We start from the raw sequence: 22,038 nt of genomic DNA, 5'->3' as shown, positions 1-22,038 counted from the left end.
CTGTGTACCAGGATACTACACAAAATTCGAAATGGCCAGCACCGATCCACCGAAATACTTGTGCCTGGACGAGATTCTAACCATTTGTTAACAACCCAGCCAGCGTGTTTACATTTACGATTCCTTCGGGTTGATGAAGATCCGCCTTTGTTGAACATGTGCTCTAGGTATTTCTATTGCGAAAGGGCCGAATGGAACGACTCCTCCATCGAAATGTTCACCTGTGCCGTAGTATCGTTTTTGAAGCGGGAAGGTAAAAACAACGCAAATTTCTCACGCAAATTGCGAAGTTATGAGTGCATTTTAAACTTTGCCAATGCACTCATTGTGATTTTTGAGACAGTTACTGATAATAACAACTCTTATTTTTGCTCTAACAAAAGTTTGCAACAGGCCCATTTCAGTCATCAACGTTTTATTTGTAAAATGTGTGATGAAAAATCTAACATCTCACGTAATATGATGGAAAATAAGTGTTTTTAACGAATTCTGACAGTTCAAATTGTGTAAGTCGATGCATTAAGCTTCATACTCAGTTTCTACTGTTTAAAATGCCACGAACTTCACTATCATGATCGGTAGGTTGCAGTGTTTACGGCCTCATAACTTATTTTAGTTTGATAAATTGTTCCAATAATTGTGCTAACTTCATCAAAAATACTTGCAATTGAAAAAACAATGTTTTTTTTTGTACAGCAATTATTAAGAAAATAAAAAAAAAATCGTTTTCCACCCGAAATATTTCGAAAATATGCTGTCATAAAGTTTCGAGATCACGACCGTCACAGATGTTTTTGTTCGTGAAAGCGGCCGCCGGGGGCAATCTGGGATAGTCAAACTCGCTATAAAACGTTCCTTATTTCCTTATGTGAAGTGCTCACATCAAAATATGATCGTACAGCAGTCACTGCCGGAATTTCGGATATTCTGGAAGGATTAAAAACGCAAATTTACCGCCATTGAACCTTTTTGTGTGTCACGGCCGTCACGTTTTTTAATTTTTGAAGCTTGTGATGTTCTGAAAAATCTTCATGCCCACTGAATAGTCCTTACTACCAATTGCACGTGTACCGATTTTGAGATTGTACTTCATTGTTGTTGAGTAAATCCGCCGTTATTGTTTAAATTGCTCACAAACTGTCACACCGCATAGAATATTTTGTGTGTAAAAAGAAGGAGGGGAGTCCCTGATAAAAAGTAGGTTCCCGTATTTCATTCTTAAGCCTGATACCACACTTTTTTAGGAAAACCAACTCTCGATCCAAAATAATCAAGTTGAATTTTTAGGTTTTTGAAGGCCAAATTGGATAGTTTTCGTATAATTGCCCATACCCCAGCCCCATGTGCGTTTCACGCCGACCAGCGATCGCACTGTGTTTGACGCGATGCGTGAAGTATTCATGCACTCTTGTAGGCGCTGACCAGCGACCGCACTGTGTTTGGCGCAATGCGTGAGGTATTCCTGCAGTCTTGTAGGCGCTCATATGCGAAGAATGTCGGAGGAGAGGTTGCTCAAACGAGTTTTGGATTGGGTACATACTACCTCCAAAAAGGCAACGGGGACGTCCCATTCAGGGTTGACGGCCGAACATTGACGAAGAGATGTTGCGTTTTCAGTTGCCCGATAACCTTTGGGAAGATAAACACATGTGGCGTTTGGGTGTCCTAGAACGCCAGAATGCGGAGCGGCTTTGTATGTACGTGTATGTCGCAGGCATTTAGACAAATGAGGCATTGTATCAAATGCCTAGGCAGATAGTCACATTTTGAAAGCTTAAAATATTTTGCAAATTTATTACGAAAGCTCTCGAGTTTTCAATATTTTGGAAAAAATGACTCATCAAATCTACAAACTCTTCTCGTTCCTCCCTTCTAAAATACTTCTCATATATTTAAAGTTTAAAATTTTAAAACTTCTGTATTTTATGACGTACCGAAAATTTCAAGATAAAAATGTTCGTTCAGGAGCTAAAACTCGTTTGAAATACCATTGCATGACGCATATTTTACCGAGAATCATTTCTTTCAGGAGAAATGAATTACTTTGTATAAAACTATGAAAAGAATCAGAAACTCCATCCACGTAAGAATATTTGACTATTGGCCCAGGCATTTGACAATAATGCCTGATTTGACTATTTTCCTGCGACATGTATAAATATCAAGCCGCTAACCCCCCCCCCCCCCCCCCATCAAATTAACTATTATTCAAATAATGAAGATGTTGCATAAGTGAAGAATTTGCGATTTGACTATTGATTCTTACGTAAAAGTTCGCGAGAAACACGATGGTGCCACTGGTTTTGTCTGAAATCAACTCCCAAGCTCAAAAAAAGCTCTCAAGTTAGGGCCAAAATTGAGGGTATATCCAACGCTATCCTAAGATCAGTCCACGTCTACATCAAGACAAACTCTTCATGCAAAGATAGGGAGCAAATACATTGACATGGGCTGCCACTTTATTTGGGGACTCCACAACTGAAAACACGGCAACCCTGCTAATGTATTTGCTCCCCATCTTTGCATGGAGAGTTTGTCTTGATGTAGAGGTGGACTTTCAGGGTAGGATGGGATATCCCCTCCATTTTGGCCTCAACTTGAGAGCTTTTATTGAGCTTGGGAGTTGATACCAGATAAAACCAGTGGCACCATCGTGTTTCTCGCGAACTTTTACATAAAAATCAACAGTCAAATTGCAAATTCCTCACACATGCAACATCTCCATTCCAATGAAAATTGTGTTTAGTTTTGTATGCGCAGAGCTTATCCCCTGGATTTTGCAAAAAATTTAGCCACGATGACGTAACACTGCTCATACTTAGGAATGGATTGTTTGTGTTTGCAGCCTCGCCAGTGGTGCTGCAGAGCGACGGGGAGGAGGAGAAGGCGATCTACCTGACGGCGTCGGTGGGGGAGTCCGTGGTGCTGGACTGCCCCCTCGACTTCCCGCACGATGTCCCCATTCCATACATTCTCCACTGGAACAAAGAGGTAACTCAATACCTTCACTCTTAAATACGCCTCCAATGGGGGTCGGCAATTTTCATCCGTCGCACGTGTTAATGCCATTCACGTCCATTCAATTGCAAATTATCCTCCAATTATGTCCGTGCCGCGCTGTCCGTCGCATCCGATCTGCGCTTTTACTCCAAACCTATAAATTAGACGCATTTGATTAGAATCAGCGTTCGAAACTCGCGGGCGCCAACGCGCCAAATGCGCCTAAAAAATCGGCCATGGCGCCTAAAAAATGAAGGCTCTGCGCCAACGTGGCCCCTAAAAATTTCCCCCTAAAAATCTGGATTTTCACAGGAATTCACGTAAAGAAAGAAGAACAAATATATTTGAATTGAAAAAACTCAGAATTTTCAGCACTACAAGTGAAAGCTTGCTTTTTCTGTTCTTGACGATTTCATTCTTGGTGCTTTTGTCCTCCCCAAGTTACAGCTACTTACTAGTTCTGTTACGAAAACATCTTGCATTTAACTTTTCACTAAATGCGCCGTAATATATAGGCAAAAAGTCAATTTGGCCCCTGAAAAATCTTCAATGGCGCCTAAAAATCGGGCTTGATGCGCCACATGGCTCCTAAAACTCAAAGGTGAGTTTCGAACACTGAACCTGACTCCATTTCGTGTTGCCTAATTTCTCGCTATGTTTCATTTCTTTTGAAAATTATTCAAAGAACAAAACCCCTTGAACCTCTTTGTGAATTTCCGCAATTTATGTGTGTTGGCTTGGGTAAAGCGGTTTCATTTTGCTTCGCTAAGGGTTTTGACCATATCAAATCGGATTAGATATCAGGTCTCCTGTTCACCGCCGTTTCCAACAGTATCAAGAAAGTCGACAGAAAGTTTACAATATCACCTGCCGTGCTAGGTGACAGCACCTAAAGATTTTTATTGAGTTCCACTAAAAATTTTTAGTGTGTCACCTACACATTTTCGGTGAAATAATCTCGCTTCACAAGTTACCGAAATAAAAGTTAGATGAAAAGTTAGGCTAAGTGGTCAGTTTTACCTAGGAAGAGTGGAAAAGTTTATTTTCCTCCCCTTTCTTTCTCTTATTTGTCTTCTTTGTATTCCGACTTCCAATGCGGCCCCATTTGACACGCATTAGGAGTGTGCAACCATCCCGAGGATGTGTTTTTTCAAAACTCCCATTTATTTATGACCCAATGGCGTAAATCCACCCAATTGAACGTAATTGGATTGTACCTCACAATTAAAGAACAGCTTTCTCTGGCTCATTTCTTAGAAGCACCTATCTGCTAAGAGAAACTAAGTGCTCATGCGTTGTTTCTACGATGAACCAGCAATATTTTCCTATTGTACAATGTGGTCGAATCATGCTGAACGTGCAATTGAATGGGCCTGTTGCAAACTTTTGCTAGAGCAGAATTAAGAGTTGTCTCTAATAGATAATGCCTCAAAAATCACGATGAACGCATCGGCAAAGTCTGAAATGCACTCATAAATTCACAATCTGCGTAAGAAATTTGCGTTTTTTTGTGTTTCCCGCTTCAAAAGCGATACTACTGCACAGGTGAACATTCTATTAGAGGGGTCGCTCCATCGTCGGCAATATTCATCATGGCCGACGCTTGCGCAGTTCCTCGCGTAATTCGAGGAGAGTTCAAGGTCAATCAAGGCGGGCGAGGAAAATATGAACGTAAACACGCCGATTGTGGTGTCATCTCGTCCCATCACACGTGTTTTGGCGGATTGGCGTCGGCCATGATGAGTATTGCCGCCAATGGAACGACTCCTCTAACAAAATGTTCACCTGTGCCGTAGTATCGTTTTTGAAGCGGGAAGCTCAAAAAACAGCAAATTTCTTACGCAGATTGTGAAGTTATGAGTGCATTTCAGACTTTGCCAATGCGCTCATCGTGATTTTTGAGGTATTATCTATAAGAAACAACTCTTAGTTTTGCTCTAGCGAAAGTTTGCAACAGGCCAATTGAATCAAAAGGAGACAAAGGGACAAAGTTTTTTACATAGGGTTTGCGTGCCTTACAGATTCTTCTGATGACTTCATTCATCTGCAAATGAGGACTTATCTGTAACAATAGCGGATGTGAAAAATTACCTTTTCAAAACTCGCTTAAAAAACTGTTTTGTTCACACAAAAATTTAATTTGTTTGGCTCTGGCGTAATGTACAGATCTCGAAGATCACATCTCAAGTATTTTCTCGATGCCAAAACAGTTTTTTTGAATGTGTTTCGAAAAGGTTATTTTTCACATTCGCTATTGTTACCGACAAGTCCTCGAATAGTTCTTTAGCATAAAAACGTCCATTTACGGGAGGCCTCGGATCTACGTAAGACCCCAGTCCCGAGTTGGTGTAACAAGGGTTAAGGCAATCCAGTTTTTGTTTATGAAAACAACCGGCAGTAATCGGGAAGGGATTAAGCGATTCAACGTCCCACTCCCGCCGCGTCTCGAACGTCATCTTAGACGCTGCGGCGCGGCGGTCGACTTAACGACGATGACTAAATTAGCCACCGCGGATGGTGCCAAGTCGCGTATAACCGAGGCGCAGTCGGCGACCGAACCGCGTGTCAGCACGGGCTGGGAACGGGAGTTGTCGTGGGCGGAGGGGGCGGCAAATGAATCTGTGGAGCATGGGTCGGGGCCAGTTGCGGCTGGAGCAATTGAAAACGGGTGCAAGTGTTAATGGAGCACGCTCGTTACTCGCCAGCGATTTGAGCGCCGCCACCGCGCCACCGATTTGCAAGCCGGATTACGCGCCGGCCTCGGCTCGGGAGGGATACCGTTCGGAGAGCGTCAACCCCAGTCGGATGAAGATGCATGTAGGAAGCCTGTGCATAGCTCAGCGGGTCGATTATTACAATCGATAGACAAAGCTAGAGACAAAAGAGACGGAGAGACCCTATAGGTGGAAGCGGGTGGTTGCAATGGACAAAGGAGGTAAGTGAATAGACTAACTAACGGCAACTCACGAGAGACCTGACAGTTAGTCTATCGTTTTCTCCCTTCATCTATAAGAACCACTCATTTCAACCAATAGGATCGCTCCATACTCCCTATGTCTTCTTTGTCTATAGCTTCGTCCATCAATTTCAATAATCAGTCCACATGAGGACGTATTCAAAATTGGAGGAAGAAAGAAACGGAAAAGGATATGAGAGGAAGAAACAGAGAAAGAAAGGAGGAGAAGAAGAAGAAGTAGAAGAAGGATGAAAAGGAGAAAGAGAAGAAAGAAAAGGAGGATAAGGAAGAGAAGAAGAAAAAAAGAGAGGAAGAAGAAGAACAAGAATAAGGAAGAGAGGCAGAAAAGGAAGCAGAGGAAGAGAATGAAGAGGATGAACAGAGAGAGTAAGAGGAGGATGGAAAGGGCGAAAAAGATAAAAAAGGAAGGATAAGGAAGAGGATAGGAAGAGGAAGAAAAATAAGAAGAACAAGACGACACAGGAGAAGATGAAGAAGAAGAGGAGGAAGGAAAAGCTAAAGAAGAAGAGAAAGCAAGAAAAGAAGAAGGAGAAAATTAAAGGAGATTGTAGTAGTAGTATTAGAAGAGATGGAGACGAAGAAAGAAAAGGAGAAGGAGAAAAAGAAGAGGAAAGAGAAAGAAGTGAAGAAGGAGAGGTTTGAGGAAAAGGGGAAGAAGATGAGAAGGGGGAAATAAAAGAGGACGTGTTTAAATGTCCCTGGGATAATCGATGTTCGATTCTGCTAGTATTTGGACGACATTTTGCAATGGACCGATATAGATAAGCGACAAATTTGAGCATTCTGATACATGTTCCTCGACCAAAATTTTACGTAGGACACAATTCGCGTGACGAAATTACTAAAATCAACTCTTAACTACTGAAATATTAACGTTTTTCAATGCATAAGTTCAAACTTCTCACTCATAGAAAAAAGTGATCTACTTGCGTCAAATCACACACTAGACGTTACCGTGACAGTCTCTGCAATATGAAAATATGACAACCTCAAACTCGGCGCTTCGGCTCAGCTATTGCACATATGAATTTTGAACAACACAGGGTGGGGAGGGAACATTACTTATTGAGAAGCCTGTCAAGACTGTTGTAGCGCGCGATTTGATTCACAAAGGGTATTGTTTTTCTTGTGAACGGGCAATTCAAATTTCCTCTAACAAATGTAAAATAAAAACGTTAATCTCTTAGTTAGGAGTTGATTTGAGTAATTTTCGTTGCAGAAATCATGTTCCACGCCCAATTCTGAGTAGGAGGCATGTATCAGAATACTTAGATTTGTACGTAATCTTCCGGACAATTCCAATTAATAAGCCAATCAATTTGAATCTCCCGCGAAAAAAGTCCGTCAATTTGAATTTCCCGCGAAAATGTGAATCTTCTACTAACCAATTGTATCATACTCTACCAACCAATCACGATATTTCCCGCTGAATTGTAAATATTCTGCTAGCCAGATGTATCACAGTCAACTAATCGATCACGATTGAGTTTTTTTCTTTTTTTCATCACTTTGTTCACCTTTTACAGTGAAGGTTAGAAAAAACAAATCGGTATTTGTGCTCAAATTCTTTTTCCCTCTAGACTTTCTTGGAAATCTGATCATACTAACCTATTGTACAACATTGAGAGTAAGTTACAAATTCGTAGCTTATCTTTGTGGAGGGGGAAAAAGTAGTTATATCATGGTAACAGTTAGTAACCTCTCGTGGTAACAGGTAGTTTCCCTATGCAGATAGGTGTTTTTATTATGAGCCAGAAATTGTAGTTTTAAATTGCTAAATTTGGACCAATTGCTTTCATGATGAGACCTTTTGGTCCAATTTCGCTGAAAAAATACCCTCTCTAAACATTGATCACTATTTTTCTTCCCCCCTCTTCTTCTTCTTCTTCTTCCTCCTCCTTTTTGACGATACAGCTGCAACGCAGTGGGCACGGCGCAGCGGTGGGTAACAGATCAGAATTAAACAGAGTTGTCTCCAAGATGAGGCTGAGTGCTGCAAGTGACATTTGGCATAAGATGAGTGTATTAAGATGCCAAGTCTCTCGTAAAAACAATCATTTGTACTCTCAAAACAGCCGTTTTTGAGCAATAAGAGCGTGCATAGAACAGTACCTAATAGTCGCTTGTGGCATTATCGCGATGTTCATTTGGTTTAAGGTATCATTTACTGATTAGGATAATTATTTTGGTGTGAATATTTGGTGGATAGGTGTGAATTTTTGCGCCCTGTTGGATGATGTTCATGTTACCGGCAAACCTAGGTTTACCAAACGCCACTTCTTCAGGCTAATCCGAAAAATAAATGTTGAAAATTGGAACGTCTTGAGAGCAATTTAAAGTCATTCTCAATGACAAATTGAATGGAATTAAATATTAAATTTTGCTGACTTGTTTTTAAAAATATCATTTCTTACTGTGGGCTTTAATTGATTTTAACTTAACTCTCACGAAAACAAGTATTGCGCTAAAATGCGCGAAAAACCACAACCGGATACAGTCAAACTACATTCCACGTTCCTTACTCGGAGGAAGCTGCTCTCTTTGCGAGTAATTTTCATTTTTCTGACATCATTGATCGATTATATTAGGATTAAGCTCATAATTATTACATTCCATATGCCTTTTACCACAAAGTTAATAGTAGCTTGGGTCCTTGATATTTTTTGGAAGGGGTCGAGCAGCATTGTGGGGGGGGGGGGGGCGCCCCCCCCTATTTCCGCCCATGTTTATTTTAGGTAAGATAGCTGTCGGTACTGTCTTCTACATGATTTCAATGAGATGGGGAAAATTTCAAGGAAACCCCGTTTTTGAAAATTCGGTGTTATTGGTCTCATTGGCAGAAATATTTTGTCTCAGCACTCGACAGTATTGCATCAATGAAGCTACGTCAAGTGTTGAGAGACTGCTTGCAGGCAAAAGGTCATAAAAAAGAGCAAAGTGGACGTCGTGCAGAGAGACAGAGACAGGCATAGAGGAGGTACGAAGGAGCGAAAGAGTGAGAGAGTGTCCAGGGGCCAATGGGGGGGCCAAAGGGGGGCCCAGGGGGCACGGGGGGGGGGGAGTCAGGAAGCGCGCGGGCGTCCCGAACAATTCACTTGATTACGTTGATTGCGACGCGCGGCTCCTGGGCAGCCCCCGGTGACGTAGCTTTTTCAGCCGCTCCTTCTCCCCTACATCAACAATGCGAGTTCCGCCTCGGGACTGGGTCAAAATTTCATATATTTCCACTAACCTGTACTGCCGTGCTAAGGAAGAACGCCGTATGAGCCTTCAGGCGTTGCCAAATTATCTCCGATAAACGCAAATTTCCTGGTAAACCTATGAATTTTTTTCTTCCAATTTTTTACATAATTTTGTTCGTAATTTTACCTAATGTTCCTGAAAATGTCAAAGAGAAATATTCATACCTTTCCTCAAAATTAAACATTTTATTAAGGGAAATTTGGCAACTCTCGAATGTTCATACGGCGTTCTTCCTTAGCACGGCAGTGTAGGCTTGAATACATGACCCTTTCCAACTGTGTTCGAAACTCACTTTTGAGTTTTAGGCGCCGTGTGGCGCATCAAGCCCGATTTTTAGGCGCCATTGAAGATTTCTTAGGGGCCAAATTGACGTTTTGCCTACATATTACGGCGCATTTAGTGAAAATATAGACGCAAGATGTTTTCGTAACAGAACTAGTGAGTAGTTGTAACTTGGCGAAGACTAAACCACAAATGATGAAATCGTGAAGAGTAGAAAAAGCTTTCACTTGTGGTGCTGAAAATTTCTAATAATAACCTAATATGAAAGTTCAGAATTTTAGGGGCCACGCTGCCGCAGAGCCTCCATTTTTTAGGCGCCATGGCCGATTTTTTAGGCGCACTTGGCACGTTGGCGCCTGTGAGTTTCGAACACGGCTTTCCAACGATGGTGTAAGTGCCTTTGTAGCAGTGTTCAAAACTCCCATGCGCCAACGCGCCAAATGCGCCCAAGAAATCGGTCATGGCGTCTAGAAAAAGAAGGCTCTGCGCCCACGTGGCCCCTAAAAATTGCCCCTCCCCCCTCCCAAAAAATCTTAATTTTTCTGTTTGGTGATTTTTCGAAATTTCCCCCATGTTACGGTTACTAGTTCTTTAATTAAAACATCTTGCGTCCAACTTTTCACTAAATGCGCCGTGGCATGTAGGCAAAAAGTCAATTTGGCCCCTAAAAAATCTTCAATCGCCCCTAAAAATCGAGCTTGATGCGCTGCGTGGCTCCTGAAACGCAAAGGTGAATTTCAAACACTGCTTTGTAGGGAGAGTGTGGACACTGCTGCGGGCTGATTATTAAACTTGTTAGACGAAGCTATTGACAAAGAGAATAAAGGGAAACGAAGCGCGCCTATTGGTTGAAACGAGTGGCCACTATAGACGTAGGGTAAAAATGGATTGCATCTTGCAATAAGGAACCTCTATCACTGTCTCTTCCATAAAAGCACCTTTCTGCATAAGGAAACCGATGGCATATATGCTGTTTCTAAAATGAGCCAGAAATAGTGGCTCCTTATTGAGAAATGAGGTCCAAATGATGAACTGGACTATAATGAACTGAAAGGTCTTTCATGGGTTGCCGTTAGTTAGTCTATATTACTTACTTCCTTTATGCGACGCAACCATCCGCTTTATCAATAAGATCGCTCCATTTGCCCTTTGTCTTATTTTTCCATCGCTTTGTTTGTCAGTTTCGATAATCAGCCCTTTGATGTGTTAGCGAAGAGAGCCGTATAATGATCATTTTTTTTAAGATCAAGTTTTCTTCAACATCCCCACTTTCTAATCCAATCGGAATATATAATACCACTTGAAAAGCAAAATTTACTCTACTTTCAAAACCCAGAGGTTGTCAGAGAATAGTATGTGCGCAATATTAACAACTTTTGATAGTTATTACCCACTGCTCTTGTTCCGGATCTTGTCACAGAGCACATGGATGCAGAAACGATTTTTTCTTCAATGTAACGCTGAAAATTGTTTTTTAAATATGAACAGCATTCCACTATCTTGAGAAAGTCTAATTGACGGTACTACGAAGAAATTGATTCAATGTACATCTGCTCAGAGGGTCCACCATTTCAGGGTCCTAAAAAACCCCATGTAATGAACCTAAGCTGACCGGACCAATCATGAATGGGTCCAACGGTGTTCTCACTCTCTCAATGGAGATATTCAATGAACGTAAGTGACTCGCTTCTTATTTATAAAATACTTGAGAGACTCCAAACGAAGAGTCTCGGAACAGGTGGTCCTCATTACAAGCTCCTCATCCACAAAATCACTTATATTCATAAGGAAACAAATAGCACATATGTTTGTTTTCTAAAATGAGCCGAAAATGTAGCATCTAGGTGCAGAATGTCTACCTAGTCTAATTCGTCCTTCTTTGAGACCTGCGTTTCCATTGTGGCGTCTTATCGGTTCTGATGTTTCAGGGTCAGACGATTTTCACGTGGTACGAGGGCACGATGACAACCAACGACGAGTTCAATCAGCGGATCAATCTGGCACAGACAGGCCCCCACGGCAAGGGCTCCATCAACCTGACGAGCATCCGAGAAACCGACAGCGGATGGTACGAGTGCAAGATCTATTTCCCCAACAGGACTCCCAGCACCAAGCAGAACGGCACCTGGTACCATCTCACCGTTGAAGGTATTCAATGCCCCTCCTCACTATAGGAATCATTACGATCCAAGGGAGCATAGATCTCAGGAACCGTTCTCTTTCAATGTCGTTTCTTTGTCATTTCTAACTGGAAAATCTTTAGCATTTTCTGACTCAAGAATCTTTGGCATCTGTAACTAAGAATTTCACTAAAAAATCTCAAAAAACTACAAGATAAATTCAGCTATATACATATATAAAAAAAGAGAGAGAAGAAAGACAATAACTGCCCCACTAGATAAAAATGGTATTCCACCTGATTAGCACAAATCATCTTCTTTTCACGTAAGTCAATTCCAAGGTTGCAAAATTGCAAAAACGATTTAATTTGTTTATAAGAACGTACCAGCTGGGCCGGATTAAGGGGGTGGCCACATGGGCCGCGGCCCATGGCGGCAAATTTAGGGGGCGGCAAATTTTGCAATTTCTTTAAATGTAGGTATAAAAAAAATCGGACTCAATAAAAAATTATCAATGAGAAAAGAGGACAAAATCTCTCTTTCCTGAGGGTATAGTAATTTCTAATTTTATCGTTTTTCGGTGATAAAAGAGACAGCGTATTTAATTAGTCGAGCTAAGAGAGGAACTAAACACGCAATTTGGCCTGGAGCTCAGCGCAGAGAGGAATGATGACGAGGACTTGAGATGAAAAGGACAAGCCTAGGCACGGCGCGGCGGTCGACATGTAACACATGTTAGCGCCTACAAGACTGCATGAATACTTCACCCATTGCGTCAAACACAGTGCGGTCAGGAGCGGTTGCCGTGAAACGCGTAGCGCCTACAAGACTGCATGAATACTTCACCCATTGCGTCAAACACAAAGTGCGATCAGCCCAGCGCGGCGCGGCGCAGCGGCGGACGTTAAAAGTATTAAACCACAATTATGTTTGTTCTTTCAATTTTTTGGTTCATTTCTCATTAATGGAGGACCTTGCCTACACAGAGATATGTTTACGGAACTTGGCTTTCGCGCAAAGTTCCGTGAAATTTTACTTGTAGTGTTGACAGGGCTTTCGCAAAAAATGTGTCCAACCCGAGTAGGTAAACGCGTCTTATGCACCCCTCCCCCTCCGGTACATTCACTTGATGTTCCGAAACGAATGAGAAGGGGGCGGCAAAATACAGGCGGCCCATGGGCGGCAAGTAGGTAAATCCGGCCCTGCGTACCAGTACAATTTTTGTCCAAAATATATCCAACTTATGCATGAGATCAGAGGAAAAACCAGTGAAATTCTCAAATACAAATGCCAAAGATTCTCGAGTTAAAAATGCTGAAGATTCTTCAGTTAGAAATGCCAAAGATTCTCCAGTTAGAAATGACAAAGATTCTTTTGGTAAAAATGCAATATTCGAGGCGAAATTTGACAACATTGAAATGTGGTTACGTTCTTTCGCGAAAGGAACGATTACACGATGCTGTCTCAAAGGCCACCTTAAAACCTCCCTTACTCACAATGTGAATCCTCTAGGATCTCCCCAAAGAAAGGAGGTATATAAGGGATGACTATGAATACAATAATATGGTCTCTTGCTGTGGACGGTCACATCGGGGAGGGGGGGGGGGGGGGGGTGTCGGATATTCCTTCACCTCATCTGGCAACTTGGAATTAGAAACCGTCAAGTTCCAAAACAAGCGGAGACCGATTATTTCATCTAAAGGTTAGTTATCACCGCACGTACGTTAAGACGGCTGCTGTTTCCTTTCCGCCTGGAAACAAGCCATTAGCGTCTTTAGTGGCGGATGCATTCTCACTAACTAGCAGACGTTACTTGCGGGGGGGGGGGGGGGGGGCTCTCCTGAAATCATCATCTTAACACGACTCTTCATCAGACTCTCTTCTTAGTTTGACACGTGCACTGAAAAAAAAAAAAAAAAAAAAAAAAAAAAAAATCGATCTAACGGGGCACCGAAAGTGAAATTTGGGTTTCTTAAGTTTTAAAATATCTGTTTGGGGGCTAACCGTCTAAAAGGTAATAAGTGGCGATGAGGTGGCGATGATTGGTCATTTTACCAAAAATCAAAAGCGGACAGGAAATAACAAATGTTGCACGGTATGGGGGGGGGGGGGGCTTTTGAGAAAGGCCGGGTACAATTTTTTTGTATCGCAGTCAAAACTACAAATTTTGATGTTAACTTCGTCACATTATAAATTTTAAGGGTTGCTTTTGAAAGACGTTTTTACGAGGAGACCAATGAAACTACTTTTAAACCTTTAAAGTTTTTATTAATAAAGATGTAAGTTTCTAAAGTTTCTGCATTATTTCCAACCTCTGTCGTTAACTCGTTTCACGTGCGTCGCAAGCTGAGAAGCGTAGTTCTGTGATTCCGCCACCAGTATTCTATTTACTTTAAATAGAAAACGAAGCCACCTTTTTACAAGAGGGTTTCCAGAAAGCACTCCCGAAATGGATCATACAAAATTTTTACAAAATATTAGTGATGTTTTCCTCATTAAGAGAAATGCGGCAATAAATATACAACGGCGCAAACTGAGAAGTTTCATTATCTTTATTAATCATACGACTAAAATTAAAATCCAATAGGTATTCTTCGTTACATTCGTAATTTACGAATGCAATAAATAGGAACTATGACCCACTTTTCAACAAAAATGATTGAATGAAACGCTGACACTTTTGATTCACCCGAAAAATTCTTAGAAAAATGTGTCTAAGAGCAAGAATTGGCTGTTTTTGCATTACATAGAGCATTTCAAAACAATGAAAAATATACCGAGAAACAAAAAACTATGAAAGCTCTGAGTATCACTCGATGATCATTCCCGACTCGTTGTCAGCTCCTATTATTGCGACAAGCAACTTAACGCACTCGTGAGCAGGTGAGGTTGCATAAGTCCAGAATTGAAGGCGTTTTTGCCCTTTCCGGCACGCATACGCGACGCACTTGAACTGAACTTAACTGAATAAATGGCAAACGGTCGTCCAATAAGAGGACTTGATTCTGAAGTGTTCAGTGCTTATCGCACTCAATGCACAGGCAAATCCTCATCGAACAGTAAATGGTGAGACATTACGTACTATTGAATTGGTAATTTCATTACTATGACTTTCTGAGACAGTTTCTGTCAAATTTTATCTCATGAATTTGTGTATTTTACTGTTTTTTGCCCCCCAAACTCTTAATTATTATGAATGGATCAACTTTTAAAATTTCTGAGTGCATTTTGCATGCGCCAAATAGAGAAGAATCAACCTCTTTCAAGTTGTGATACAGGTATTTCACTCGTTCCCCACCAAAAGGTGCATTTGGACTACATTTTGCAATAAGCCAATACTATTCCTAACTCATCTTTAAAAACCCCTACCTGCATCGGCAAAATAAGTGCGATAGGCGGACGAAAAAGACTAACAACGAGAAGAAGAGAGAAGTAGAGGAAGAAAAACAGGAAAAAGAAGCAGGAGAAGAAGAAGAAAGTAGAAAGAAGAAGGAGAGAAGAAGAGAAGGAGGAACAAGTATAGATTAAAAAGAGTGAGAAGAAAAAGAGAACAACGAGGAAGAATGAGAGAAACATAGAGAGGAAGAAGGAGTGTAAAAAAGATGATGATGATGATTATTATGAAGAAGAAAAAGAAGGAGAAGGAGCACCTGTTTGTATAGGAATATCAACAGCATCACATGCGTTGTTTCTTCTGTGAGTCTAAGATGGTAGCTATTTATTGCAAAATATAGTTAATGTGACGTAGTCATATACCCAGAAATACTATCTCCGTCTAATTTTTGGAACTAATCATGTACCATAACTTTGCCTGTGCAGTTAGGTGTTTTTAAGGTGGAGCCAGAAATAGAGTCCCTTATTGGAAAATGTAGTCGAAAGCTATTCTTATTGTGACACTGGATGCGAAATGCAAATACATGCGAATGCATTTTGCAATAAGGAACCGCTATTTCCGGCCCATTTTAGAGACAGCATACATGCTATTGGTTTTCCTGTGCAGACATGCGCTTTCATGGGAGAGTCAGAGATAGTGATTCCTTGTTGCAAAATGTAATCCAACTGGGAGAAGAGCGGACAGCCGTGGCTCGGCCGTGAGCTGACGCTCTCATTATGACGATCAGGGATCTGCGTTTGTCCTACAGGAGGGGACCTGCTTGTTATCCCTCCGTCGAACGTGACGGTGCTGGAGGGCGAGTCGGCCCACTTCCAGTGTGTCACCTCGGACAGGGATGCTCAAGTGAACTGGTACAAGGACGGCGTGCCCCTCCCGAGCCTCGACGACCTCCGCAACCGGGTCTGGATCAGCCCCGAGGGATCCCTCACCGTCCAGCCGACCAACATGGCCGACCAGGGCCTCTACCAGTGCGAGATCATCGGCAGCCAGGGCGACGCCCAAAGGGCTGGCGCCTACCTCTCTGTCCAGTGTAAGAACCCCATTTACCTCTCTCTTGCACTGAAAAAAAATTCTCGGCGTTTTTACCAGGGTCCGTTGGTACCTTTACCATCTCACTTTTTTTACCAGTTATTGGTAATTTTACCAAGGCAGACTGGTAAGCTTACCTAAAAACCGGTATTTTTACTGTTTTTTTCAGGTGAGAATACCACTTTTATTGGTAATCAATTCCCGGTAACTTTGCCATTTTATCTCGGTAATTCTACCACAGTCGATAAAAAATATTGGCGTTTTTACCAAGGTCCAGTAAAATTGCCGAGAAAGTTCACTAATTTTACCGAGATTTTTCGCTAAAATTACCAATTCCATAAATGAATCGAGGTATGCGAAAACGTCCGATGTCCAAAAAATCAACTTTTGGTAAACCGCAAAAAACTGTGGAGGCCTTTAGAATCGGCGTTTTGAAGAAAATCAAGGCATGTGTTTCTTAGTAAAGGGTTGTAGAAGAGGCACACAACTGTGTCCCATTCCAACTCCCATTCAGAGCTGAGTAATTTTAAAAAAAGGGCTTTGGACATCAGACGTTTTCGCATACATTGCAAAAATCTGCCCAAAAACCATTATTTTTGACCCCTCCAAAAACCTTTAAACTAGAGTAAAACATAATGTCAGACCTCCAGTAACACAAAAAAAAATATTTCTCTTTTCTTCGAGGCTTCAGTGAAAGTTACGTGACGGCGGAAGAAGAAAAATAATGGACATCGGACGTTTTCGCATACTTTGAGATTGCCCCTCAAGATATGTGTTCAGGATTCCCTAGAATGCACGAATTCGATTAGAATTATATAAAGTAGGGTGAAATTATTCATATTCAGAGGGTCCTGAACGAGAATCCAAATTTGCCCCCTCGACAAATCATGGGAACCCCCCCCCCCCCCCCCCCGAAAACCCCCAACATCAAAAAAACAGTCAGAAATTGGTTATTTTCTCTCGTTGTTCTGCTACTAGCGCACGTTTTGAGAGCAGAAATTTTTTCTCATATAATTTCTCATCTATAGGGAGTTCTTAACGAGAATCCAAATTTGCCCCCTCGACCAATCATGGGGACCCCCCGAAAACCCCTCCATAATCGAAACAACTGTCAAAAATCGGTTATTTTCTTTCGTTTTTCGGCTACCATCGCATGTTTTGGGAGCAGAACTTTTTTTCTCATTTAATTTCTCATCTATAGGGAGACTTTAACGAGATTCCAAAATTGCCCCCTCGAACAATCATGGGGACCCCTCCAAGCTCCCCCCCCCCCCCTCCGATAAAAAAACGGTCAAAAATAGGTAATTCTCCCGTTTTACGGCTATTATCGCCAAAGCCGTTGATTTTAAGACAGAGTTTGTGGATCTCACATGAAAGCAGATAAAAATTCGGTCTTATTTAACCCGATTTTAAATTTTTCTGATGAATATTGCGGTCCCTACAGGCGCAGTGGCGGTTATGAATTTAAGGCCCCCGCAGCCGCGACACGTTAGAGGCGATGGAGTATCTGTGTGAGAGGGTGTGTGTGTCTGTGTTGGGGGGGGGGGGGTATGGAATCCCCAGGGACTAGGTGAGTCCGACGGATCTCCCTTGGAAACTTTTGGAAAATTAAGACACTTCAGATCCCAATTTTGTCGATTTCGAGGGGGGGGGGGGGGGGTTGGAAGTAAAAATATTGGAGTGGAAAAAAGTACGAGGGTCATCCAATGAGGTTCCCTACCTCTTATCTTCTAAACGAAAAGAGATAAATCAAATCGGTAAAAAAGTTCTTATAAGGCATACTCTAAGCTTTAAAAGAAGCTCAAGTTTTTGAAAATTGGTCGAGGGGCTCACGAGGAAACTTAATTTTACTGCGACAACTTCCTGTCGCCGCGCGCCCACCTTCGGAGTCTGGATGCGCGGAGAGTCGATTATTTCAGACTTGGGTTTTCGCCGCTAAGCATCAAATCAAAAAGAAATTTGAAGGTTTTTATTGAGTAGACCTTACCTTACTTTTTGACGAAGTCCCTGCCTCTGTTTGACATTTCTGGTATCAATATTGCAGCTTCTCGATGCCTTCCGCGTAGAATCTGGCTCTTGTCTTGGCACCAAAACCAGTCATTGACAAGCCCTCTACACTTCCGAATCAGTTGCTTTGCATAAAAAAATTTCCCTCCATCTTCCGTACTCTTAAGATTCAGCCTCATGTGACTTTCGTCTGTTCACTGAGCTGAAAAACTTCCTCGGTGGAAAGCGGAATCCGAATGATTCGGAAGTACAGAGCGCTGTCAATGACGGATTCCGGTGCCAAGACAAGAGCCAGCCTCTACGCGGAAGGCATCAAGAAGCTACAATATTGACACCAGAAATGTCAAAACAGAGGCGGAGACTACGTCAAAAAGTAAGGTAAGGTCTACTCAATAAAAACCTTCAAATTTCTTTTTGATATGATGCTTAGTGGCGAAAACCCAAGTCTGAAATAATCGACTCTCCGCGCATCCAGACTCCGAAGGTGGGCGCGCGGCGACAGGAAGTTGTCGCAGTAAAATTAAGTTTCCTCGCAAACCCCTCGACCAATTTTCAAAAACTTGAGCTTCTTTTAAAGCTTAAAGTATGCCTTATAAGAACTTTTTTACCGATTTGATTTATCTCTTTCCGTTTGGAAGATAAGAAGTGAGGAACCTCATTGGATGACCCTCGTAAATGGACATCGGACGTTTTCGCATACTTTTGAGGTTCGACCCCCTAAATGGGGGCGAAAAAACAAAAAACAGGTCAAATCCGTCTACATATAGATGCGCCTACCCTCGAAGATGACGTTAAGCCAAAAAACTCAAAATCCAAAAAAATGGACATCGGACGTTTTCGCATACCTCGATTCAAATGGTAATTTTACCAAGAAAAAACTGGGATCAAATAGAACCCTGAATTCTTGGTAATTTTACCCTTTTCTTAGTGAATACACCGAGATTTTTTTCAGTGCATATAATTGCCCAGAGTTTAACAGGAAGGTACCAAGCAGTGGCGATTCCAGCAAGTTGGCAACACGCGTTAATACTCCGTTTAAGGCCATTGAATTCATCGATTCTAGGTGAAACAAGCTGCTACAGGCTGATAAAATCGATTGTTTTACATAAGCTTAAATGGAGGAAAAGCAGAGTTGCCAACTTTCAAAAATCGCCACTGACACCAAGTCGCACCAAGTTTAAACCGAGAAAAGGAGGTTTGAGGTATCATTCCTCCAAACAACTCAATGTTAAGGACGAGATTTAAAAATTATTTTCTTGCTCAAAATATTTTTTTCTCAACTTTTATATTGTGACGGAGTTTTTCGGAAGTTTGAACTTCCTAGATTTGGTTTCATACTTTGAGTATTCAGAAATTTTTTGTCACTCCGATAGTGCAAAATGTTGGGGGAAAAATGAATTGTAAACTGAGAATTTTCATCATTGGGGCGACAAGAAATTTCTGAATACTTAACCTTACGATTAATAATTGAATTCAAAAACGCTCTTAACTCATTTTTTTCCAAAATGTGACTTGGAGGGTCTTAGTTGAGCTGGATCCAGTTAACCACACGGAAAAAAGGGGAAAAAGGAATGAAAGAAGGGTTTTTGTTCGGGTGGGGAAATGCAAAATATCATCTCGTGATGTTAAAAAACCTGGATCATATTCCTGATATTTAAACGTAACGCTCATCAAAAAAGTATTAACTACATGCTGATAGCAGTTTAAATCATGAAAATAGGCCGTGAGAATCTTTAGAACGAACTATGACAACAGGTGGAAATTTGGAGGGTCAGAAAGCTTACATACAGGATGTTCAAAAAGTATGGATACTTTGTTAATATCCCGGGAACGGTTTCGAATGCAGGTATTGACATACGGTTCAAACGGAACTCCCTTAAAAAAAGTGGACAGTTCTTTCGAGGCGGCTGTGACATCTCACCTCAATTACCTACGGAAATTACAGAAAAGGTTCCAAAATAAATACATACAAATAATGATCAAATTGTTTCTCTTTTCTCTTTTCTCAGTCAAGGCACGGATTTTAACCACACCGCGAGAGGTGTATTTGCCTTACGGACGCGCGGCCACGTTAGACTGTCACTACGGGGCTAATCCGGAGATAACCAATCTCCGATGGGAGAAGGATGGATTTTTATTCGATCCGTTCAATGTCCAAGGAGTTTTTTTCAGGCGCAATGGCTCACTTTACTTCAGCAAGGTAAGTTAAATTGTCTGCTAACTGGGAAAAAATCAGAAACAATGCGCGATTTGATACAAAGACCTCGTTCTTCGGAAAAATCAGGTGCACCAAAAAGAGAGGTTACAGGCTGTGTGGACGTACCGTCCATTCCGGGTCGAAACTTGCCGGTGCTGGAAGCGTCGCTTCGATCTCTCCGAGTGCTACGCCCGGAACTTTCTGCCTCTGAGCCCGGGAGCGCGGACGGGAAATCTATACGTCGCAGGCAAATAGTCAAATCAAGCATTTCATCAAATGCCTAGACAGACAGTCAAATGTTGATGGTTTACAAAGACTTGTATGTTTTTGACGAGGAACTAATAAGTTTCCATTGTTTTGAAAATAATAATTCATCAAAACTTATCTTGTATTTTGCCCTCCAAATGCTCCTTATATACCTATTTTAACTTTCAGGTCCAAAACGTCGGTATTATATGACATGCTGAAAATCCCGAGATGAAAGCTCGTTTAAGGACTAGTTTTAATTTATTTACAGTTTTATGGTGCTATTTTTTACAGGAACTCCTTATCAACTAGAGCGAATAACTATTTTGTTTAAAATTAGCAAAAGAATCAGAATTTCAATCCAAGTGATATTATTTGACTACCTATTTGCCCTGGTAAAAATTGGCAGTAGAATCTGTGTTCCAAAATACCATAGACCTACAGCCGACTGTAAGATTTCTAATAGCTTCTATAGCCGGTAACACAATTGCTCATATCCTTTTATAGCCGATGGCGATTAAGCAACAGCCTGACGATAAAGTGTATGCTATCCGTTACTAATTACGAATGCTAGGACTTAGTGAGTTTTTGGACTACCGCTCTCTATTTGGGCCGTAGTGTCTTGATTTATTTTGCGAGGGAAGCTCCGTACTTTTGAAGGATGCCTGCCATTCCTAATATGTTGGAGCGCCTTCAATTCCGTGCGATACTGTGCAATACCTCTGGTGTGAAATAGTTGCTTCAAGCGCCGTGGTAAGCTGCGGCGCAGCGCGGCGGGCGGGCAGCCAGCGCAAAACGCGCATTGGCGCCTACAAACCTAACAGGGATACTTCACGCATTGCGCAGTGCGTGAAGTATCCCTGTTAGGTTTGTAGGCGCCAATGCGCCGCCGTTCCGCTTTGTGTTAGGCTCTAATACTTAATCTCGTGGAGTTAGCGTTGTTCAACTCATGACTATGAAATGTTTGCACACTCTGTATGGATTATTCTCATTTCAATTTATGAAAACAAATATGTAGTAAAGGAAAATATAATGTGCGTTTTGTAAATATTATGGTGATTCCGTACAAACTTGCGGATTTTCAAAGCACACGAATTTCTACACAATTTCTTATAGTCTTTTATAGCCGATGGCGAAAAAGCAACAGCCAGGCGATGAAGTGTAAAGCCCGGCTATAAAAACCATAGCCCGGCTGTTCAATTTTTTATCGCTTCGTGTAGCCCGGCCGCATGATTTTTTCCACTTTCTACAGCCAGCTATATGATTTTCTATCGTCTTCTTCAGTCGGCTGTAAGAACTCCTATGGTATTTTGAAACGCAGCTCCTATCGCCAATTTTTACCAGGGTGCCGAGGCATTTGACAAAATGCCTGATTTGACTAATTGCCTACATGGCTCGTAAGTACGGCTTTTACGTCTATGGCCAGAGTAATTCCTTTCTATGTGAAATCTAATCAGAATTTTTACCCCGATAAGTCATGAAAAAGTTGTTAAAATCGGGAATTTTTTTTTTCTTGCCGACGCATCTGATTATTCTGTGTTTC

The 22,038-nt window shown here is 41.6% G+C and overlaps 1 protein-coding gene across 2 annotated transcripts in view; it reads left to right on the top strand.

The window, feature by feature from the left end:
* The window catches only part of bdl (borderless), a 33,784-nt gene that overhangs the window by 4,337 nt on the left and 7,409 nt on the right, over window positions 1–22,038 (top strand). Inside the window, exons 2-5 of one of the 2 annotated variants that reach the window (XM_019040370.2) lie at window positions 2,846–2,991; window positions 11,431–11,650; window positions 15,744–16,046; window positions 20,062–20,252. In XM_019040370.2, the coding sequence (XP_018895915.2) occupies window positions 2,846–2,991; window positions 11,431–11,650; window positions 15,744–16,046; window positions 20,062–20,252 (860 nt within the window). The remainder of the gene's footprint in view (window positions 1–2,845; window positions 2,992–11,430; window positions 11,651–15,743; window positions 16,047–20,061; window positions 20,253–22,038) is intronic. The other variant, XM_019040371.2, reaches the window with a different exon arrangement.

This window comes from Bemisia tabaci, chromosome 3 (genome assembly GCF_918797505.1).
Source record: "Bemisia tabaci chromosome 3, PGI_BMITA_v3".
NCBI classification, from domain to species: domain Eukaryota; kingdom Metazoa; phylum Arthropoda; class Insecta; order Hemiptera; family Aleyrodidae; genus Bemisia; species Bemisia tabaci.
Note: the sequence above shows the minus strand (reverse complement) of the source record. Positions and strands in the feature narration are given on the sequence as shown.